This window comes from Candoia aspera, chromosome 13 (genome assembly GCF_035149785.1).
Source record: "Candoia aspera isolate rCanAsp1 chromosome 13, rCanAsp1.hap2, whole genome shotgun sequence".
Lineage (NCBI taxonomy): Eukaryota > Metazoa > Chordata > Lepidosauria > Squamata > Boidae > Candoia > Candoia aspera.
Genome location: NC_086165.1, coordinates 1,184,103 through 1,208,008, shown reverse-complemented (window position 1 = coordinate 1,208,008; position 23,906 = coordinate 1,184,103). Strand labels below are relative to the sequence as shown.

The 23,906-nt window shown below is 43.7% G+C and overlaps 1 protein-coding gene across 1 annotated transcript in view; it reads right to left on the bottom strand.

Annotated features, from left to right (window-relative positions):
• The window catches only part of VPS13C (vacuolar protein sorting 13 homolog C), a 67,956-nt gene extending 44,257 nt beyond the window's left edge, over positions 1-23,699 (bottom strand). Inside the window, exons 1-29 of the mRNA XM_063313993.1 lie at positions 23,548-23,699; positions 20,457-20,500; positions 19,980-20,022; positions 19,563-19,658; positions 18,656-18,757; positions 18,141-18,178; positions 17,693-17,711; positions 17,195-17,260; positions 16,331-16,440; positions 15,890-15,949; positions 15,505-15,564; positions 14,882-14,962; positions 13,492-13,549; positions 12,787-12,914; positions 12,308-12,414; positions 10,809-10,980; positions 9,948-10,010; positions 8,621-8,750; positions 6,883-6,977; positions 6,294-6,436; positions 5,143-5,335; positions 4,905-5,019; positions 4,554-4,690; positions 3,971-4,094; positions 2,860-2,977; positions 1,913-2,042; positions 1,390-1,468; positions 510-655; positions 201-354 (exon numbers count right to left, since the gene is read on the bottom strand). Of these exons, the coding sequence (XP_063170063.1) occupies positions 201-354; positions 510-655; positions 1,390-1,468; positions 1,913-2,042; positions 2,860-2,977; positions 3,971-4,094; positions 4,554-4,690; positions 4,905-5,019; positions 5,143-5,335; positions 6,294-6,436; positions 6,883-6,977; positions 8,621-8,750; positions 9,948-10,010; positions 10,809-10,980; positions 12,308-12,414; positions 12,787-12,914; positions 13,492-13,549; positions 14,882-14,962; positions 15,505-15,564; positions 15,890-15,949; positions 16,331-16,440; positions 17,195-17,260; positions 17,693-17,711; positions 18,141-18,178; positions 18,656-18,757; positions 19,563-19,658; positions 19,980-20,022; positions 20,457-20,500; positions 23,548-23,647 (2,911 nt within the window). The 5' untranslated portion in view covers positions 23,648-23,699. The remainder of the gene's footprint in view (positions 1-200; positions 355-509; positions 656-1,389; positions 1,469-1,912; positions 2,043-2,859; positions 2,978-3,970; positions 4,095-4,553; positions 4,691-4,904; positions 5,020-5,142; positions 5,336-6,293; positions 6,437-6,882; positions 6,978-8,620; positions 8,751-9,947; positions 10,011-10,808; positions 10,981-12,307; positions 12,415-12,786; positions 12,915-13,491; positions 13,550-14,881; positions 14,963-15,504; positions 15,565-15,889; positions 15,950-16,330; positions 16,441-17,194; positions 17,261-17,692; positions 17,712-18,140; positions 18,179-18,655; positions 18,758-19,562; positions 19,659-19,979; positions 20,023-20,456; positions 20,501-23,547) is intronic.
• Positions 23,700-23,906: the final 207 nt, after the last annotated feature.

The window sequence follows — 23,906 nt, the reverse complement described above, 5'->3', positions numbered from 1 at the left end:
CGCAGGCTGTTTCTAAAGTAAGCCTTTTCTAGAATTAGCACTTTTAAACAAAATTCACAAAGCTTTTTAAATAAAACATAAAAATAAAAAAATGGCAGTTTTTTCCACCAAAGGACCACAGGATACAAATAATGATTTTTTTTTCCTCATCCCCCATCCCAAAAGTGTATTTTTGTAACTGGTGGATTTATTGACGTTACCTTGAATTTCATAGTAATTCAGGCTAATCCTTCTCAAGTAAGACACAGCTCTCAAGTCGTATGTTCTAGCAATGGCTTCCATCCCAAGCTGCTTTACGTTGAGTATTAGTATTGTTTCTTCTCTCTGCAGTTGCTTGGTGAGCTCCAAAATCACCTAAGTGAGAGATGCTTGTTAGATTTTGAAAGCTGGGCAGGTCCAGACACCTGGTTTCTTCCCGATGCCCTCGGTCTCTCTCTTTCTCTGGCAGCCCACACGGCTGAGTCGCTCACTTTCACCTCCTGGGAAAAAATAAATAAACCCACACTTGCCTCCTTGATTTCAAATTTTAATTGCAGGTCTGTCAGCTCTTCCTGAACACTTCCAGTCTTATTCTTCAGCCGCCTCTCTTTAGGGGAAGCTGCTTTCTTTGGCGATTGGAGATACTCATCAGTATCAAAATATTCATCCTCAGATTCTAAGGAACAAAGAAAGTGCCATCAGAACATTCTGTTTGGATAAAATTGGGTTGGGACAGTCACTTGCAGTTTCTTCTCTTTACCATAATTCGTTGTTTTTTTTTAAATGTTTCATTTAAAGATTTAAACTGGAAGTTAAAGTAAGTGGTCTAAGCCGGAAGAATCCCTTCTGCAATAATCTGATTATTCCATTTAGACCGGGCTCAATCTCAGTGCTTCAGCAACAGTATATTAATACAGTCCTCCCCGCACCCAAAAAATAATGCAAGATTTTCCAGTCTCCATTTATAATTTTTCAATGTATTAATTTTATAGGTTTGGGGACCCGCAGACTACCAGGTGATGATTCTATCAAGAGAAGTTAGCAGCATCTCACTATTCAAATAATCATTCACTGTCCAAATCAAGGAACTGCCTAAGAAGGAATGTGAGATCACCTAGAAGGCGAAGTTTAACAGGGGACTGAGCGGCTCTCCCTTAAAAGCTTTGCCTGCTGGCCCCGCCTTCTCAAGAAAGGCAGGAATCTTGAATGTCCTCCCAGCAACACTCCTCTGCTGATGGAGGAGCAATCTTGGGTTGGTGGGGGAACCATTTTGCTACCTTTCCCGACAGTTTAGTTTGCCAGCTGCAGATACCTTTTCTGCTCTACTGAATCAACAGCTCAGGAGCCAAATCCCAGCAACTGCCTTGGATCTGCCATAAATTTGATGTCCTTTCTTTTCTCCTTTTTTACCTGATCCTAATTCTCCCAGAAACAATGTTGTACCAAGGATATCTTTCCCTCTATCAGAAACCACAGGAATGGCAGGAGCCTAGAAAAGAATGCCAAGACAGTGAGAAACCACTGAATTATACTTTCATGTTACTCTAACAATGCTTCAGGGAGGGATGTGCCCACAGCAGTGCAAAGGTGGCACAACTGTTTCACAAGTATTTATTACACTTTCAACCTTTCTGTGTATCAGAAATGCCAATACTTATGCTAATTGCTGAAGGGAAGGGAAGGGGAGGGGAGGGGAGGGGAGGGGAGGGGAGGCCCTGTTTGAAATCCTCTAAGCAAACGCTGTCTCCAAAGCAAGAGCTGATCTTCAGGCCAACCTTTTACAACATCCACGCTTGTCAGCAGGGCTGCCTACATTTGCACATCCTGCTTGTGGCTTTGTTTTTGTTTTTTAACATATTCTTCTATTCTTATTAGATGACAGAATACGACCCTCTCAGTTGCTCCCCGATATTCAACGCGTTTGATAGTTTACCTTTGCACCTGAAGCTGAAACAGCTGATTTCTGTGGAAGGGGAATACTATCAATAAGTTCAAAAACACCTTTGATCTTCTGATCAGACATTCTCAGATGAGCCAAAGGAAGCTCCCCGGACACTTTAAACCTGAGGATATACAAAGATGTTCATGCTGTGCAGAAGAAACAGAACTAGGTTGCTAATCACTTTGCTACACGCTTGATCCAGAAGGGAAAGCGCACAAACACACACACACACACAAATCAGCGGGGCTCTGAAATTGGCACGCACTGCACGGAAGGCACCATCAAAAGAAATGTAATGAGATCTTGTCTTGACAAACAAACGCACCGACCTCTGGCTACCAGGACATGAAATGAACAGCCAGCTCACAGCTTTCGCTGAACTGGGCCTAAACTAATGTTTCTGAGAAACATCCAAGGAATGCTAAGGTGTATTTGAAAAGTTTTTTAAAAGACCATTAGAACTTCTCCAGGGAGACCTGCCTGCTACCCTCTCCCGAGAAGCTTTGGATAATTAAATGTCATTAGCAAGAGTTTCATGGCATCGATCGGTAGCTTCTGTGCGCCAAAGGATAGAGTTAAAAATACCTCTCCCAAACAACCCAAAATGAAGAACGGGCCATGAATTCCCAGTCCTGCTAATAATGTCTTTCTAGCACAGGGTTTCCCAACCTTGGCCACTTTAAGATGGGTGGACTTCAACTCCCAGAATTCCCCAGCCAGCATGGCTGGCTGGGGAATTCTGGGGGTTGAAGTCCACCCATCTTAAAGTGGACAAGGTCGAGAAACACTGCTCTAGCAACACTGCAAGAGGCCTGTGGCACCAGCAAGCACATTTAGTAAAAGTCCAGCTCCCCAGCCACAAAAATGCGGCCCACCCCACTGTTAGAAAATACTGTCCAACTAAACGATCTTCACAGCTATTAAAATTGCTACGTTACTTTGCCATCCTGATATCCTTCTCCACCATCGACTTGGCAACTCGTACACACATGTCCATGGGACGCAGTACGTGCAGCAGCGAGGCAGGCTCAAACCGAGCCTTTGTCCAGTCTTCTCCTAAAGTACAATTAAAGAGCTGCTCATCCTTTGGTAATTATAGCATAATAGCGATAACACTGATGCACAAAAGCCTAGTAAGTCCTAGCGATACCCCCCAAAAAACGAAGGATTAAAAATGCACAACTGCCAAACTCCAGGAAAGTAAATAAATTCCAATTTCAAAAAGTCGATACAGTTAATACTGTACCCCCTGCGCCAATTTTCTTCGGTTGGCAGGAACTCTAGGCCTTCATCTGTCCTGACGGAAAACAGCACTAGCCGAAACACCAGTTTCCTGAAGGTTCAGGTAACCGGTGGGGCCTTCTCCACAGACGTCCTTCCGCACGTTCATCTCTGGACCACTCTCCCCACCACCACTGTAGAGTTGGCCCCAACCCTGCAGGCCTTTAGACCCGGCTCTTCCTGGCAGAGCAGGATGAGCAGAGCTCCCTTTTGGTGAGATACGGTCTGTTTTTAGTTCTGACTGCCATTTAATTGTTTTAGCTTGTTTTGGTGGTTTGTGTTATTTTCCTTTTGTGTTCAGGTTTGCTGATTGGTGTATACCACACACCCAGAATCATGCTGAGTTGGGCAGCCATATAAGTTAAGTCTGGTGCCATGTAATGATTCTCCCTGCCTGCCCCTCAGCTGCTCAAATGTCGTATTTTAATTATAATTATGATCGTTTTAAACAAATAAACATCTATCCAAGTAAGTACTACAGGGATGTTTATTTGTTAAAAGAGGAGGAGGAGGAGACCAAGTCAACATGAGACACACCCTGGCATGCAGTCTGGAGCCTCTGGGTCAACTCTGAAGAGGAACCTCACTTTGGCATTAAGTTGGCATGCCTAGAAATAGGACAGATGCCAGTGCACACAAGTTCAGATGAAGCAGAAAAGGATCACTACCAATTACCAAGTTCTTTTCCTCCCTCAGTATTACATTTTTAAAGAATTAATTTCCACTTGATACGCAGTCAAGAGTATTTTGTGTTTAGAGTCATAATACCTGATCTGCCAAACAGCAGCTGTACGTTCTTGATTTCTATGTCAAACTTGTCATACGCTTTATCCATGATCTCTTCCAAGGAACTGCTCGAAGGGTGGTGGTGACCTTGACCGATGCTCTTCAGCTATAGAATAGTAAGTTTCTCTGTTGCTTAAAACGTCACTCAGTCTTCACAAACACATCACTAAACACAACTAGACAATTACCGTATTCATCAAAGCCCATGCGACACATTGGTGTCTTTGTGTTTAATGGAGCAGCTTTTTTCTGCATTATAAAGTGCTGTATCAACTACTTTTCATGCCAAAAAGCATTTTCTATTTTTTTGTCCCTAAGATGGTCTGGTATCAACAGGTCAATTACAGGCCAGCAAACGTTCAACAGTATTAGTAACAGTGTCATAATTTGCTTGCTATATTTCAAACAGAAATACGTATCTTCATGACGTTTCTTGACCTTTGAAAGAATGTATGCATGTACATGTCCTTGGCAGGAAGTATGGCGGTGGGGAGCTGCTTTTCAACCAATGTTTAATTTAACGATGTCTTGTCTTCAATCTTTAAGAAAGGTCATCGTAACGTACCTGGAAAGTACCTAGGTCCAAAATAAGTAAGTTTGACTTTTCATGGTGGAAGCCAGTTTGCGGGATCAGCAGATAGGAAGGCTTCAAGTTAATCCTGAGGTCAAGGACTTTTCGCGTTTCGATAATATGCATAAGCCCTAAAACAGAAAGCAAAATGGAGCTGAGCAGGACGGCTCCCTCTTCCCCAACCGGAGCAGAGTTCTGTTAAAAATACATCACTACCCCCAGAGGCAATGGGAAACCCCTCTGCCCCCCCCCACCTGTTTATATATTTGCCCACGGTGTCAAAATGGTTAGTCAGTCATCTGGAGTTGACTTGCTAGTGTAAGAAGAGACGCTTCTAAAACAGACCTGTGGCTGTCCTCTCTTTAATTTCTTCTAGCTTCGACAAAGTAGCCGTGGTTAAGCGTTCAAGGTCCATGCCTCGGCTTGTCTGGAAGAATTCCACCAGTGCGTTGATTGTTCTCTGAAAAGGAGAGATGTCAGCTGAATCATTTTCATTTCCTTTATGGAACTGCAAATATGGAAATAGGAAAGGAGGAAGATCAAATGCAAGGACTGATAAGCATTTCACGCTGATATCACTCACTGCATCGTAGATCATTTCTACAGGCTGCGACTGAACGAAGAGGCTCTGATCAGCCACACTATCCTCTGGATTTGTCTCAAATTTTATTTCAAGCAGGGATGACTCAGCATCACCAATGGAAGCCACGAGAGAAGGCACAACGTTCCGTTGCCTCAAGCCCGTCACATACCAGTGCTGAAGTTTTGCCTCTACCCTGTAAATTATCACGGGAAAGCAGAATTTCAGTATCCATATGAACAGGATATACCAGGGACGTGGTCTGAATAGTCTTAGGTCTCTTAAATAGTTTTTAATAATAAAACAAATACTTGAACACATTACAGATATTAAAACAGTCAACAATAAAATAGCTGAACAATAAAATGCACTGAAACGGTTACTTCATTATTAAAACCACTGAATTGGTGGTTGGGGGAGATGGGCGGTGATATAAATTTAAATAATAAATAAATAAACTGTACAGATATATGTATTTTTCAAATGCATTTATAATTGACCTTACAGCAGCATTCTAACTTTAATAACAACAAGTTAAGTGCAAGAAATAACCAAATAGGGAAGTGATTTCACAAAGTATTTCCTCGTGTGTTCATCGTACATGCGAGCGTGCATGCAGGTAACGCTGCTGTGAAGAATAAAAGGAGAGGTGTGGAAGAGCCGAATTTGAGAAAGTGCTTTCCATGCAGACGCTCCCTGTTTGGTTCAAGCAGAGCCCTTCCTCTTCCAAACTGCACTCAACAGAAACTAGTTCAACTGCTCAGCCAGCCGCCTTGCACACGGCACAGACTGGTTGGAACTGAGGACGTCAATAATATGCAACTTGTTTCTCCTCCCCAAAATGTAAGGAACAGATTAGATGAGGGTCTGTCTTAAGGAGGGGAAAACATCTGCATAATTAACGAAAAGGAAATGAAAAGGCTGACAGCCCAGCTGATGCAGGAGTGGGAACAGAACCCAAACTTTAAGCTTAGAAGTGTCCATGAGGAGAATCCAGTGCTGTTCTGCCAAACCGTTGTGTGTCTGTCATCAACGATTCCAAAGAAGCCACCCCTTTAAATAAGACAACAAGTATTTACACAAAATGCACATAATCAAATTGGAACTGGAGTTGTTTCTGCTCGGCGTCCAAGACTTCTGGAACTGGCACTTACTTAAAAGCTTGTGCGCCTGGCCTTTGTGAGACTTCAGTACTTAAATCAATGATTTGAATTTTAAGAGTGTCTGGAACATTTCCGTCCTCTTTAATAGTAAAGGACGTGCTTAGGAGTTTCAGGGACATCACGTGGGCCACATACTAAACAGGAGACAAAAGCATTACAGAGCATTAGTCATACTAATGAATGCTGTGTCATCATCATAAAAATTAGGCAGGCACAGTGCCCAGGGCCCCCTACTCTAAACCACAGTGTGAGAAAGAAGGATGTATGTCAAATACAGCCCGCCTCTAAGTTTCTCTAGCAGCTCTCAAACCGAGCTCACCCAATGCACGAAGCAGTAATATCATGTCTCTTTGGCTTAGGACAATGGGCAAAGCCAACCATCAATGCTCTGAATACCCATTCTGCCTGGACTCGGTGTGAACCCAGCCACTGTGGTTCACTAAATGGCAAAACGCTGGCTTTCTGGGGCTGAACCCAGCCAAAGAATGCAAAATTTTTCATATCAACTTTCACTCTACAAGAAATGGAGGAAATCATCATATTCTGTGACATTCCAGCTTTAATCAAAAAGCACAAATACCTTTTTGGGTAAAGTCAGATTGTGAGTACTGTCACTATACCCAATGGCAGTGAAAAGCTTGGCCTTCTCTTCAGGGGTCATGAGGTCATCAATAGCTGCAGAAAGGGTTGAAGATATTATCGTGAGCCACTCTCCAGAGGCTTGCAGCATCTGCTTGCAGCATCATTCAATTTCAACACAGTTTTCCAGTTTGCAAGGGATGAACGGCAATACCATCACCAAAGAGTTTACGTATAAAGAGACAGCAGCCCCATGTTCATGAATGTAAGGATTCATGCTGTCCAATCAGTTTTAAAAGCATGAGTTTACCTACCAACTGTTGCACAAGACTGATTTATTGATTTATTTTACAGTTTCTGTATACCACCTCAGTCACTGGGACCTTGGGTAGCACACAACAGAGAAACCAGGATGAGAAACCACCCAAAGGAATGAAGATGAAGCCATCTTTAAAGTAATAAGCAATTCTTGCCCAATGACTGCATTATGACCCGTCATCTTGATAACGTCTCCCACTGGTTTCTTACAGATGTTAAATAAACAAGGGGAGGGAAGGGAGACCAGTGGCATTTACACCAGAGCAGCCTAGGGCTCAGCCTCTCATCCTGTGACTGGAGCTGCTCACTCGGGTCAGACCAGAGTCACCGCAAAACGATGCCCCCGCTCCTAACCTCTGCAGACCAGCCAGCACGAAACCATGGTGAATCATGCTGGACACTGCCAAGAGGCCCAAGACAACAAGGAAGGGTACACTCCCCGCATCCAAGCTCCATCCATGGCAAGTTACTGGAGCAACAAGGCTCTTTCTACTGCATGTCAGGGCTGAATCCTGACTAAAGGGGACCCAGACAACCTGCTCCTCTTGGATCCTCTGCAGCCAATCACCACCACCTTCTCATCTAGCCAGGCAGATTGTCCAGTGCATCTGGATCAAGGCAGGACTTACTTCAGGATAGTGACCCACCACTTCCATTAACCCCTTCCTGAATCCAGCAGTCCAGAAGGGATGTGGGCCACGCCTCAGTGCACTTCATACTAGAGAGACCCCCATCTACTTTCTGAGGTCCCGCAAGCTCAGAAGAACCTCTAACAGAAAACACCACCCCACTCACCTCACTTGGACTGCCCAAACCAGAGAGCGTACAAGCAAGAGCATCAGCAAGGAAACCCGCAACATCATCTGGCAACACCATCTGGGCCATCCGAGTGGAACGGCGTCCCCCCGCCCCGAGATCCCAGCAGCCCCGACCCTGTTCACCTTCTGCGGTCTCTCTGGGTGTTTGGCCCGGGGTTAGGTGAGCCCTGCTGCTGATGTAGTTTTACGATTGGGACCTACTGTTTACCTCAGGCATCAAGGACCATTGTTTGCATTGATTTAAACTCTGCATGCCACCCAGAGTCAGCGTTGTGAGATGGGCAGCCATATAAATTATTTAGATAAATAAATCCTTCTCCAAAGGACCCAGGTCACCCTCAGCAGGGCTCCCGATTGGGAGCTGGAGGGCACAATGAGCACAAAGAAGTGTTGGTGCTCTGCCCTCTTACCGCCACCAAGCAGGCTCGACACGGTGCCGGCCCCAGCGTTCATCTGCCTCCACTTCTGCTCGTGCATCTGCACTGACTTGGCGCCTTCCCCTCATCACCAGCGCCCCCAGATGATCTCTGCAGCCCAGCCTAACGTTCAGCCACCTGCAACCGGTCACTCTGGAGCAGGGCTGCTGGTTGGTCTCTGGCTTACTTTCAGGAACTGACTCTTTTTCTTCCTCTTCTTTCTTCTTGGATTCCTTCTTTCCCCACAAGCCAGAAAACCATCCACTTTTTCTCTCCCCATCAGATTTCTTTGACAGTTTCTGTCCTGACCTGACGACCTATAAATCAGAGAGTTAAGGTGCAGGCCAATGATTAGAGCAGTGTTTCTGGGCCACTTCAAGCTGTGTGGACTTCAATCCCCAGAATTCCCCAGCCAGCAGGGAGTGGAAGCCCACACAGCGTGAAGTGGCCAAGGCTGAGAAACACTGGATTAGAGATGCTACACTTTCATCAGCAAACAGAAAGGGGCTCAAGAAATTTAACCTTTAAAACTAAAGTTTGCTGAGGCTGTGGCCAGAAATTTTAGAGAAAAGAGAGCTATCACAATCAGCAGCATAATATGGCCACTGGTGTGACCCACAAGCAGCCTGCAGGACTAACATCTAACAGTACAATCATGAAGGGTCATGTGGGGTGACTCCTTCCATCCCTGGACAAGGGAGATGCTCTGAAGCAGGCCACACACACGAAGAGGGCAGGTGGAGCCTTGCAGCCAACTCATCCATCAAGGCTGCTGTACCCAAGCGAGAAGCAGGAACGCACAGCCTGGGTCAACAACCTAACCTCAACCTTCAGACGTGTATTTTACGTATGTATAAGCAAACAAACTGCCATTTTGCACCTGTGAGGTCTGCATGCTAATAGCTACAGGGAGTCCTTGACTTACAACAGTTTGTTTAATGACCGCCTGAAGTCACAACGGCCTCGCAATGGGTGTTTTAGAGCCTGTAAAGCACTTCCAAGTGTTGCAAAACGTCACACCACTGCCTGCAGTCACATGATCGCATTTTGGGAGCTTGGCAACCATTTTCCAGCCAAAAACGCCCATTGGGAAGTTGGATTCGCTTAACGGCCACCGTAAAAATGGTCGTAAAATCAGTCCGGTCACATGGTGACTCCACTTATGACCGCAATGACTTACAATGGGAATTCTGATCCCAATTGTGGTCATAAGTCGAGAACTACCTGTAGTTTATCGTCACTAGTCAACAAATAAAACGGCAAGAATAATTCGAACTAAATAATTTGAAAAGCTCATAAATCTGTGTTACTACACTGTAAGTAACTTCTCAATTTGCTGTTTTTAGAAATTTATTATGTTTTGCCGACAACGTAACCTGTCTTGGAAGTACTGATGGTCAGTAAAGCCATTTCCAGATCAGATATGTAAAGCTCACTTCATATTTAAAACTTGTAGAACCCCTGAATATTTTAAAATCCATATAAAATGAATACGGGGGGGGAAAAGAACTTACCTCAGTTTGTGCTTGTTGCCTTGCTAAAACAATGCTGAAAACATCTAGAGCTTTCTCGAAGTCCTGCGGAGCAAATGCATAAATGGGGTTTCGGGGTGGCTTCTGCACGCTTCCTGCAACCCTCCTCCTGTTTTGGCGCTTGCCTGCCGTGCCAGCCCGTCTAATCCAGGGCCAAAGCGTGTTCCCGGAGGAGGGCGGGCCCTGGGCAACACGTGCTGAAGCTCCGACACAAGCGGAGCAATTAACGATTCCACCAAGGCGCCCTTAAGATTAAGAGCCGCTCTTTGCCAAAGGCCACCTGGCCACCCATTCGTTAGCAGGTTTCCCTTTTGCATTTACAGCTCGTTAATTTGATCCAGTATTACAGCTTGTTCTCCATGCATCAGCTGCTTTAAACTCTCCTGTAAGGCCAGGTAATTCCATAGCTGCTCCCCCACTTTGGACCGCCCACCCTTCCCACCGAGATTCGGCCAGCTCAGTCCCTCCGGGGCTCAAGGAGGCTGTCAGGGCCCGCCCGTTTCGCCCAGCACAGGAAGAGGGGATGCTCTGACAGGAAGCCAGGTTTGTGAAAATTCAAAACTTCTGTTATTTTCCAGTTTCACCTTCTGATTTTGGTTTGGCTCTTTAATGTATATTCAGGTTATTTTTCTTTTGTCTTACGGATGCTTTCATGTTACGAGACCATTAGTGGCCCGGAAGTTTTGGGATCGGGGGGCACGCGTACCAAGTACGAAACTAGGTAAGAAGAATCGGCAGCGTTCCCGAAGCCCTACTTTGCCCAGCTGTGACGATGCCTGGAACGTAAGCTGGGTTCCACATTCCATACGATCGATACGCACCTTCTAGCCATATGTCAATTACCTGGATTTGTTTCTGATGTTCTTCTGGCAATTTGGTTTGTGTCAGTTTAACTTTGTACACATTCTTGTAACTTTTTAGAAGTTGCCTGTGGCGCTTTATGTTATTCCATGACCACATCTGTGAGTATCGCTTGATGTGAAGGTCGAGAATGCAGTTTCCTGCATACTTCCACCTGCAAGAAATAATCAACGGTTTGAACGAACAGGAACAAAACTCAGGGCAGGCAAGATATTTGCTGGCAAGAGCTTCTAAGCCTAGTATTTCCCCAATTAAAGGATTTTTTTTCTAAACTGAAACCAAGAAGTCTTGGGATTCAGCATGTAACATGCTGCAAACTCAGTTCCAGTACTGGAAATCAGATTGCTTTCTTAATGCTAAGAATTTTATAGAATTCTGGTTAAAACTGAAGTTGCCCCAGCAAGCAGAAGCCTGTCATTTTTACTCAAACTCCTCTACTGAAAGTTAAACGATTTCTGAAAACCTGGTTAATGAAACTCTTCTCTCACTTCAGCTTTATTTACACAATCAAACCAACAGATAGCGCACAGAGCATCAACAATTCAAGCTACGTCTCTTAATTTTCTGAAATACAGGTGGTCCGTTTAGTGACTGCCTTGCACAGCGACCATTCACAGTTACGACAGTGATGAAAAAGTAACTTTGCGACCAATCCTTGCATTTACAACCTCTGCAGGTCTGTAAAGCAAAAGAAATCTCAAGTAAGATCATAAGTACAGTTGCAGTTCCACTTAGTGACTGCTTTGCTTAATGATCGAGTTGCAGGTCCCAAGTGTGGTTGCTAAATGAGGACCACTTGTACTCTTGTCTTTGTGGCTAATTCAATAGATTCTCAGCATGCTCTTAGCTGTTCCTCTGCAAAATCACCCCTTAATTTCTGTAGCTGAACCAGAAAAAAAAATTCTCCATTCAATATTTTAATATACTTTGGAAAACGCCACTTGCTTAGGAGGAGTGGGAAGTGTAGAAAAGGCTGCTTCAGGAGACTGAAAATTAAAGAAAAGCATCATGTGGATGAGTGAATGTTGACCACAGCTATCATCTGAAAAATCTAGTCTCTAATATCCATTATGCAAGGGACTAGTAGGCAGAAACCCATTTTTTTCAGAGCACATGTTTAACATTAGCTTAAAGTAGTATCATTCTCCATATGAGCTTTATTTTGATTTTATGAGCCATTAAGATATCGCATGGTAGTAACAGTACAGACATAGCATATGAAGTTCGAACATCCAACTTCTCAAAGCTTGCTTTCAAAACAAAATCATTAAAGGTTCAGCACACGCAAGAGTTGTTCGGAACTGAATGCCAACTACCACAATCTGCACCATCTATAAGGTGACAGGCCCTCAGAGCATCCACTAGGGTCCCCGTTGACTGCCTGCACGTGGCGTGCTCCTCACCAAAGACGGCCATTTGCTGCACTGAAACACCGCAACTCCGAGCAGACGAGAAGCAACGAACAAGCACCTCCAGCTTACCACTGTCCGGCATTCCCACGCAGAGGCACTTCAGGTCTGTATTTTCTGTATGGGGCATTTCGAACCATGTAGTCAATGGATTCCAAGAGATCCATCATACTGAGGTACTAAATGAACAAAAAACAACAAGGAATCTTAATCAGGGAACCACCGAATGTTGAGCATTAACTAAGGAAGTTGCACGGAAGGTTTCTAACAATTGTAAACTGCCCAGAGTTGCTGGGAATTGGGCAGCATGTCAATTTAATAAATTATTTATTCAAATTTCTATCACCACCCATCAGTCCCCAAGTCAATCACAAAGAATTCGGAACAAAACTTTTTATGGAAATAAGCACAGTCCACGAAGACAGGAAAGCAAGGTAACAAAACATGTTCACCGCGCAGCTTTTTCAAATCCTTCCGGTCACACACAACCCTCCCAGGACAGTTTAGGGGAGTCATCACCTGCCTCCCGTGGGTGACGTGCCCCTCCCTACCTGAGGCTTGGTCAGTTCGACAGCGATGCTCTGGACTTCCATGCTCCAGTCAACCTTGGGAGTTTTTAGTTCTACTTCAGCATGAGGATTAATGTAGAGTTTTGCAGAAGCCAATACAGGCTTAAATACTTCCAGAAAAGAGAGGGAGGAATAAAAGTGGATATAAAATCAGTACTGAAGAGTTCAAATCTAAAATATGCTGCTTACCAGCTCATTACTAGTTGGGTCCATACATCATGCCATGCCAAAAACCTTGGCTTATAAGTCACAGCTGGTGTGTTCATACAACATGCTGCGCCAAAGGGACTCCCTCTGTACTTAGCACAAGACAGGAGCCACTGAGTTGCCAAAGAAGTGCTACCCTCTTCCACCATGGAGATAACGTGAACCCTATCTGGCCTATTTATTTCACCCTGATCCTCTCCTCCTGTTTCTATTCCTATCTGAATATTGAACTTCTTAGCCTAAATTCCTCTTCACAACACAGCTCCACGGCCACCAGAGTCTTATCCCACCCCACACCCACTTGCTTCACCTGGTAGCAAACTTCAGAGAGTATCGACAGAGACCAGGCATGCTTTGTAGAAGCCCCAGCTCCAACACAGGTGGACTGATGTCTGCTCAGTCTTCCGAAGCTCCCCCCGTGGGCTGTCTGCCATTACCAGTAGCGAATTCTGTGCCCCCAGTTCTGTCCTTCTCACTTACTGTACTGATAGTCAGGAGGCTCTCGGTTCATAGAAGGGACTCCTTTTTTCAACTGCTCCTGTACATGGCAAAGAAAAACCCTTCATAACTCCAAGCTTTCTAACGACAAACATGTAGGAGAACATAGTCCTGATGATGCTCAAATGACTATGTGGACATCTCACCACTTTTAAATGAGGTAGAATTCAAGCTACCAGAAATAACTCAACCATAACACAGAAGCCACCCCGCCGTTTTTCTTCCAGAGTACCAGGGTCCTGTACGACCCCTCGCCACACTTTCACACGTGGCCTGCAACATCCACAGACACAAGTCAGAAGAGTATTCTGCTGACTTCCAAAGCAGCATCAGGCCAAAGGCTTGCCCACAGGTACACCGCAGAGGCCTAACTCTCAAGATCGATAGGTGCTGAGGATTTTCTATGAAGCAAAGACATCACTGCATGGAGCCTCATCTTCTCAGTAGTGGACAGGTAGGATAAGGAATTAAGAGAATGTTAAGCTTCATTAGAAAAAAGCGTAACAGAAGTAAAGGAGTTTCTAGGCCAACTCAATTGTTTAGAACTAACTCTGCACAATACAAGTCAAACCGTCACAAGCTTTTTAACTACTGTCCTCTCTAGATGCACTGAAGACCTAGCTGTTTGACCAGGCATGGGGATCAGGAGGCTAGTGAAGTTTTATTTTGCAGTTTTATTTCTTGGCTGCCATTTCCTTTTTTCCCTCTGATTATATGTTATGTTTTATAGTTATTTATATTGTTGCTTTAATTTTAAATTCCTTCACCACTCAGAGCTGCTTTGGCAAGAGGGGTGGCTATATAAATTGAAATAAATAACCAAACATTCACACAAGAAAACAGACTGTAAATTTCTGCAGTACTAAGAAATAAATTGACATGTATGAATTTTGGCTGCAGAGTTATCAACACAGCATTGGATCCAGCAATTCTTTCTCTTAGGGAAACAGGTCAGAATGTCTCATTTCTCTCTTGCCTCATCAGAAAAAGTCAGAGGTTTTATTTGAGGGGCAACTGCCCACTGCAAACTGGCCTAATTTGAAGTTATCGCTTTATTAAACTCTACCTCGGCCTAGGACAGTGTTCGATGCTGGCCGGAGAATTCTGGGAGTCGAAGTCCACTCATCTTAAGGTTGCCAAGTTTGCAAAACGCTGGCCTAGGCAGGTACTCCTGCTTCTCATCTTACACTTGCCCATTAAATGTGGACAGTTGTGGACTTTGGCGATGACATCATGCAAGGGAAATGCCCTCAAGTGGAAGTCCTTGGCTGCTTGCTAACCTCATTTTATACTACTGCTCTTTCAAACTTATCAGTAAAAAGGCAGGAAGAAGCGTGGTCATAAACATAAAATACACTGAGACTTAAATTACCAAGATTTGCTCCCGGGAAGAATGGTAATACATTTCGCCATCCACATTCCAGTAGGCGCTGAGGGAATCAAGGCACAAAAGCTGGAAGAACAGATGTAATTCATTAGCTGCTGCAGTGAAGAATAGCAAGTATCACTCAAACCCAAACAACTTTAACGTCAGAGAAGCATTTGGGGAAGCCCTTCAAAGTACAGGCGCTCACAGAGACAGATATAAAGCCAAGCCAGAACAATTCAGTTTGAGGGCAACATGGCCTTGATCTAGACAAGCTGCCAAAATCACTCCTCTGGCTGGGAGCCAATTAATGAGTTGTTCGGCTTGCCCAAGGGAGTGTCAAAACGGGGTATGTTTATCAGAAACTTGCGTTTAAAAGACTGGAGCACAAACTTGCTTTCAAAAACAGTATGTGATCTTTTGGGAAAGCGAGGGAGAAAGAGGGATAGAATACACTATTCAAAGGGGAAGAGATCAAAAGCTCTGCCGTGCTGGGTCCAACCCTTTAGGCTTAACCACAGCATCACTGTGCATCCTGGCTATTAAAATTCTACCTGTCTGTGCTTTTCCAGTATCTCTAGAAACGACTAAAAGGAAGTTCCTGTGCTTGAACCTAATGACAGCTGTACCTTGTAAATGATCTTCGCAGTCTCGTTTAAAATACAAGGAGTCCAGTTTTCATTAGTAGTCTGGGAATGAGAAAGAAATTATGTGATATTGTTTATTTCAAACTTCTCAATTTTACACCATTTAGGTGCCAGGTTTTAGGTGCTCATACTTGGAACTAATTTATTTCCTTCCTCAAAGTCAAAGCCTCACAGCTAAAAATGTCTCTTGCATGTCTCCACTAATTTCCTACTGATAAAGCTGCAACTGGGGTTTTACATTAATTAAGCAGCATTTATCTTTATTAACGGCTTCCAGGGTGAAAATACCTGTATAACTTAAAACAATGTTTCATTCTTTGGTTAGTCCATAGCACATCAGGGACTTTTAAACCCATCTCTCCCTTACCTGCAAGCTGAGCTCTGCCAGAGTCATTCCTAAAGAAATTGGTCGGTTAGGATCGGTGATCTACAAAATACCAGGAGAAAATACTTCATAAGGAATATGAAACACCTTCGCATAATCCCTGTGTTTTCAATTTAGTTACATCTAAAAAAAATCTGCATAAGATCTCAGACAGGTGCTGGCAAGTGAGGACAGGATTGAATTGTTCTGTAATTCCATTACTTACACATATTTTGAAGGAACAATAGCCTTCTGTAAATCTCGTACGGGAAAGTTGCCAGCCTTTTCAAGAAACAATGTATTTTACATCCTTACCTACTTTTTATGCCATTGTTCATTGAAACTATTGCACTGTTCCTCAGATAAGCACCCCAACAGTTCATATAAATTCAGCAAGACTGCTTCTTTTGGTTACCAGCTCTAAACAGAATTCACACTACTTACATCATCTTCATACTTTACATGGATGCCAGTGATTTTGACTTGTAGATTTTTGACGACTTGGGTTGCGAGCTTTTCCAAAAAAGTATCTTTCTTCTCTTTCTTTGGTTTATCTAAACAATAATTTGTAAGTTAGCCTCCATCTCATTCCTTAAATTTAATACCTAGATTATCTCATTAAGCATCATCTCTTTACTTTTCATCACTTCTAAGCAATGCAGCAGGTTTTTATTTCATTTTAAGAAGCAACAGCAAAGGCTAAAGCAAGGTGACAGAGTGACTGACAACTGATAGGATTTAGGTTACCACATCCCTGCATGTTTCTGAACACACATGTTCATACATATACAGCAAGACATGTGTAGTTTATGGTTAGTGTTACATTTCCTCTAGCGTGCAGGATCTGACACTTCCATTTTTGACTGTTTGACTTTTTTTGCTAAACTCCAAATAATTCCAAGCATTGTTCTCCCAAGTTTAAGGACAATGTTAATCACATCATCACTGTTTCACAGAATCAAAGGGGAACAATTTTATTATAGATTATTTATATTTTTGAGAAATAGCCAACATGGAAAATATCAAACAGAGGACACACAGCTGAACTGCATATTAAATAAACTGTTTTCTCCCCAGTGCTCTGGGCACAACGTTTTCAAATTTGCAGCCCATGTTTCATCACAACGTACAATACGAAACACCTTCGCTGGTTTTCCTCTTGTTTATCTCTGATTACCTTCATTTCTCATGAAAACGTTATTGGCAAAAATGAAATTGCACATATTACTGCGGAATTTTTAAAACCAATTTACAAAAAAACAGAAGCAGCAAACAGAATATTCAGCAGATTCTGCTAATTGTACCCACCTTTCGAGTGCTCACGGGCTTTAAATGGTTTCTTAAAATGTTTTTTAGTCTTTTTAGACTTAGGTCCTTCATAATGCAAGCAATTTTACAGAAAGAGGATAAATTAAAGTTAGGAAAGTCTTATAAAGCAAGCAACAGAAATAAAGGAAGACAAATTAAGAAGGTAGCTGAGGAAAATACCATCTTTCATCAGAACTGTTAAATTAAATATCCACAAGTGCCTGTAATAAAAATTCACTACACTATTTAAAAGTGTTTCTGCATTTTTCATACAAGCCTATATTAAAATGAAATAACCTTTTTAGTTGTTGAGGTTAATGTTCTAGCCAACAACTTCTCAAAGCTACCTCAAACCAGAACACTAGTATTGTTAAACAACTTTGACCCAAGTTGGGAAAATATTCTACTAGCATTGCTTTGTTAAAAACTTCCATCATAAAAAGAGTAATTTTATCACCAGAGACTGAGAGCCCATCAAAGTGAAATGGCCCTTAAGGCCTCTGAGATCCTTAGCTACCTCCAGGCACAACTCATCTCTCACCATGTTTGATTCATACACTATGTTAAGGTATAATGTGGTTGGTTTAGGTTAGCAAAGCTTGAAACATTAAGAATCTCTGAAGTGTGAGAGTTTTTTGATCAGCTTCCCCAGAGTCACCATCCAGGGAATGCTCTAGTAGTCGACAGAATACAGCCAGTAGCATTAATCTAGACCAGTGTTTCTCAACCTTGGCCACTTTAAGAGGTGTGGACTTCAACTCCCAGAATTCCCCAGCCAGCATGGCTATCTGGGGAATTCTGGGAGTTGAAGTCCACACCTCTTCAAGCCGCCAAGGTTGAGAAACACTGGTCTAGGCCGCTAATCTTGCAATCCAGCCATTCCACCTCCCTCTTCCAACTGCTTGAATGTAGTCATTAAGCATGCATACCCACCGGGCGTGTGCACAATATTCTCCAGGCCACGTATGAAATCTGGATGAGCTCCTTCATCCACACGACAGCGTAATCAAAAAGCACACATTTAAAGCAACGCAGCAGCTCTTCAGGCGGAACCACCAATACACATTTTTGAACACCGAGACAAGAGGAAATAAAACTGGGACCCACAACCATGTTTGTCACTGAAAGCTTCAATCTACAAGGAGAGTTTGTGCCTTAACCAAAAAGTCCATAGACCACATTTGTTTTTGTTTTTTAAATTATGCAAGACAAGGTGCTTCCAACCGAAGACAAGGTAAAGGACAAAAATGAAAGCATAAAATTCCCAGTACAGTATGAAACAGATAGTAATAACCCTAAAGTATGGAAAAATAGATTTTAAGCTCCTTCTCTCCCACATAAAATTAACAAAAATGCAGGTAATTTGGCCCTTGGGATGTTCCAGGACTGCTCTGCTTCACTTCAGCTTTCTGGAGTAGCTCTGAACATATCAGTCGTGTTCATCTCTTAAAAAGAATATACCTTTTTCTGCTGACTTTCGTAAGGCTTCTTCAATTCTTGATAATTCCTTTTGCTTATTATCTTGTAGGTATTTTTCTTCTTTTTCTGCATCATATTTAATGCCTGCAAGGGAAAAACAGTAAGCAAGTCATACTTTTTCAATACTGCATCCTTATGGAACATAATGTCTTGATCAGACCATCGCTCTGCTCTCTTTGCATCCAATTATGCAGCCTGCCTTTCCCATCTGTCATTATAATAACCTTCAGAGAACAGAAATTAAGAATCAGAATATTCTGTAGCACGCTCAGAACTTCAATATGATTAGCTTTGTTTCTTAGCATCTACTTGTTATTGGATATTCCTGAGCTTCTATTTACAAGTTTCCTCGTCAAGACCACACGCTTAAGACCGATGTAATATGAGTGATGAGTGCCTGGTAGGATGTTTTATGTAAGATTACCAACAAAGAAAGCCAAACTATATAATTCTATGTGGATTCGCCTGGGAGTCAGGTTCCACGTACACAGTAGGACATAATTCTAGGAAGTCCCGGACTGCAATGAGAGACTCAGACTCATCAGCCCACTTCAGCTAACATTTTATCTTGCCCATACACTTCGCAAAAGACACCAGAAAGTCAAGGCTGAAAAATGTTTAGTTTCAAAATGGTTCTGAGTGTGAAATTTCACCCGCTCTCCTATTTTGAGCGCAAAACAGCTGCTCCAAGCATTTCGGGAGTGTGTCAAGCTACAAAGACTTCCCAGTGTTCCAAATGGGATGTTTTATGACTCTTTGTGCTTAAAACGGCTCAACGCTTTCTGCTTTGCATACCTCTGTCGGCAATAGATCCTAAATACAGGGACTGGCAGGGCATCAACTCAATGCGGCTCCACTGAGCAATGTAAATTTACCCCAAGAAACTTACTTGCTCCAGGGACAACAAGGAGATATAAGCCTTCCAGGGATGCGACTACTGCTTCACCGTACAAATTCTTCCAAGGAATCTTCAGAGTAAGCTTATCTAAAAACAAAATATCCTCTATTTAAGTTTCATTCATTGCGCTAACGGATTAAATAAGCAGCGAGCAGAGACCAACTATACCGTGCAACCAGATTCATGGTAGGGATAATATTCAAATGCACCTTGCTGGTTATTTCTATGATTTGTACTTGGTCTGTGCCTGGAAACAAAACAGCAATAGTGAAATTGTTGCCTCCCTGCCAGTTCTGGCAAATGGAGAGCAGCTGAATGTTGGCTAGCTGTAATTTCCAGGTATTTTTCAAGCGCAGGCCCACAAATTGCATATAACCACCAAAAAATCATTCTGAGTAAAGGACTTACCTATCTGGCCAGCCTTTACTCTAAACGGTACATCCAATTCACTCTAATCAAGAAAGAGAAGATACTTTTTAGCACTAAGCTGAACCATAGTCAAAGTTACTAATCAAGTCAGGCAGGCTGTCTGCCAGCAGGAAAGGGGGTTAGTCGCGTAAAACCCCCTCGTGATGCTTTGCGGTCCCTTGATGAGAAAAGAGAGTAAGACAGCCCTGTGGTTGGGATACTTAATTTTCCTTCCTACTAATGCTAGAATGGAAACATATTTCAGAGAGGCAATTGGGGCTTGGCATGCCACCATTTCAGTACTATTCGGGGCTTCTCTTAACACCACGAAATCTTGAGACCAGCAAACAGCTAAAATCCAGGTTTCTTAAATCAATTGAAACTGCATTAACTACATTTATTTTTAAGTTTGTAAATCACACATTGGATCCACGGAGATAATGAAAGGAATTTCTCAACAACTTCCAGACTGCTTACCAGAGCATTCTCCTTGATTAGTAGGTTATCCAGTGCCACATTGCCTATAAAAGAAAAATGGTATCTATGAGCCATATTCCCACCATATCTACCTAATCACAAAAGCCGATGTTTATATAACCAAAGGGACAACATCCAGAAATAAGAGAAATAGCAGTAGGTTCAGGGGAAGGATGCCCCCCCCCCAGTTGAATATTGAGCATATTTAGTGGGTATGGAATATTGGCTTATTTGCTCTCGTCAGATTTGGGGATCAAACAAGCATAAAATAAAAACTAAAACCCTAAAGCAAGTGTAAGCATTAATACAATAAAAAATGATTGAAACAGAAAACTAAAGGGGGAATGAAACGGGCAATGCTGCGTCACAACCTTTTATTTTCATTCTTATTCATTCTTATTATAAAACCATGGAAGGAACAAGTGCCACAGTATAATAATTGCATTAACTTTCTCATGCTAATTTCGGTAGCAGCAATGCGAGCATAATTTTGAAGAGGCCACGAGCGAAGCGGTGACAAGTCATTAATCTAGAGGAAAAGCAAAGTTAATATTAAGGAGCTGCTCAGTTTTGAATCTTTTAGAGAAACTGCACCCACATCTGCAGAAAGCAAGTTATGTGGGTCATGAGTAGCAGCTTCTGCTTTGAGAACTGCCCCAATCTGGGCAGGGACTAAACCCCTTCCCTGCAGAAGACTTATACTTCATTTTATCGTAATATTTGACTCAGTGCCAATCTCTAGAAATGCACTTTGCTTCAAACTTCCTACTGTTCCCAACAGGGGTTTTAAAGCAAAAAGCAGCAATGCCATTTTTTAAAATGGGTCAGTCAGTTACTAAGCTCATGTCAAACTTCCAGTAACCCTAACCCTAACCCTAAAGTCCCGCATCCAAACAGATGTGTGCTTGACAATACTTCCTTTTTCGGCTTGTTTAACATACCCATGAGCCAAAAGGGAAGGCCCATTTTGTAAACTTTTCCATTTCATGAAATACACCTCATTTTGAACAACCAGAATCAGAAGATACTCACAACACAGCTCTTCCTCTATTGGTTATCTCTAACCTAACCAGAGTGCCCTGCAACTATTTATGAGTTCTGGTTTGGAGAGGAACCAGACCACAGATGTGAGGTTAAATCACGGTTGCAGCCAAAAAGAGCAGAGAAAACTCGCAGTCTCGTATCCTGCTTATGGAACACAGTACTGTACGTGCTGATTAACCACAGTCATCGCTAGGGAAGCTACCATGAGAGGGCAACTTGGAAGCACTCAGGCCTTGCGCTAAACGCAGCCTGCGCTTAACTCTTATTGCAAACCCACAGGAAGACGCAAGAGGGACTCCCATTCCTGAAAAGCTGGGTTTCGTCACAAAAGACATCCTATCTTTTTGATACCGTTTTCTAACCAGTAGCAAAAACACTTTTAAACCTAAAGCCCAACATTTCTACAAAAAGCCTTGACCCAACCCTGATAGGGAGTCTGACCCTGCGTGGTTGTGTAACTCCACTATCTACCGGCAACTCGTGGCTGTACGTCTCATGATCTGCAAACTTCTTCCAACCAAAGAATGCACACAGTTGGTCTCAGTCATCGCAGGGCAGATGATTTTCAAGGCAACACTCAATTCTTTCTTGGCCCTTCCGCTGCTCTTGCTTCGACCAAATCCATGTTTCAGTCCAGCCCAGAAAGTAAATATGTTTTCTGCTAAATCCGCCCCACAGAAGCAAGAATCGTTTTTTCAAGGAAGCTTAGATTCTTTGCAACCTAATGAATCTTTAAAGAGATGTTCTTTCAGAAGTCTCTTTCCAAAAGAGGACACAACTGACAGCTAACAAGGTATGGATGGCATTTTTTGCAGAAGCGATGGACAGTAGATACAACTGAAATCCAGCTTCCACATATAAGCATTCCCACTGGACACCTTCCAGCGCAAACATTTGCAGAACAATAATGCAGTTTGTCAAGAAAATATTTCCGATTATACCGAAACTGGAAAAACTGGATTCAGCCCAGTCATTGAGAAATCTCAGCCAAAACACCATTTACAGTTTTATTTCTGTAAATGCAGGAAGCCTTCCTTATAAAGTTCTTTTGAGCAACATGAATAAAATAAAGTTAAAATGGTCTTTCTTTTTTAGTCAGATTTAAACATCATAACTTTAAGGCAGGCTGTTCTGAAGAAATCTAATGCGAATGCAATGCACTGAGGTACGTATATTTTCAAAGACAAAACTGAGTCGGTCTTCTTATCCAGCGCACTAAGGTTCACTGGTTTTTCACAAACCGAGAAAAAAGCACCAAGGCTTTGAGATCAGGCGTTATAAATATGGCATGAGAGATTATGTACTGTACTATATTTACTATTGTTGCTCGACCCTGGCAGGTTCAAGGGGGAGGAACTTAACTTTGGGACGAAGCTGACCAACCAAAACACAAGCCACCGAACTAATTTTTTAAGAAAGGCAACCGAGCGATGCATTATGAAAAGGCGGCTTCTTACGCCACAGCAAAGAGGCACAATAATAGTCCGTTGCTGCTGCAGGCGCTGAAAACCTGAGACTCTTCCACAAAGCAGCATTTCACAACCAGAAGATGGGTGTCCACATACTCAGAATACGTGTAGTGTCCGATTTTACGTTTTGAGCTGTTTTTATGCTTTTTCCAGTTTTGTACGCTGCCCAGAGTCCACTGGAGTTGGGAGGCCAACGAATTTAAATAAACAGATAAATAGATAACGATAACGATAATGATAATGACAACGGTAATTGGGAGTCTGCGAGACCCCTCACCCCCTGGGAGGCTTCGGGAAGCCCAAAGAGCTTCTCAAGGAAGCTCCAAACAGCTTAGAGTTCAAACCCGGGGAAGGGGCGGCCCTGGGGGGTCGCCACGTCCTCCGCGCGTGCCAGGCCTGCCCCCCGACCCTCGTCCTCGGGAGCCACGGCGGGCAGCCCGCTCTGCCTGGGCCGCACCCCGCTTTGCAAGCCACCGGGAGCTTCCGCGGGCCCGCTGCGGGGGGGGGAGGAAAGCCCCCCGCCCTGCGGAGGGGAGCCCGCGGAGGGCCCGGGCCGGCCGGCCCCTGGCGCTGCTTACCCGCCCAGATGCCCAGCTTCAGCTGGGACCTGTTCAGGTTCTCCACGTAGCTGCCCAGGAAGCGGTTGAGCAGGTCGGCCACCACCGACTCCAGCACCATGGCGGCGGCGGCGGGCCTTCCTCGCAGGGCGGGAGGGAAAGGCCTGCTGAGCGCGCGCGCGCCCGCGACAGCTGGGAGCGGCGCGCGCCCGCGGGAGCGCCCCGCCCTCCGTCGGCGGCGGTCCCGCGCATGCGTGCTCGATCCAAGCGGCAGGCTTTCCCTGCTGTTCTTGCCCGCGCTGGCGAGGCTCGCCCTCCCGAACCCGCCGGCAAGGAGAGGAGGAGGAGGAGGAGCCGGCGGAGGACGGGCCTCCCCAGCC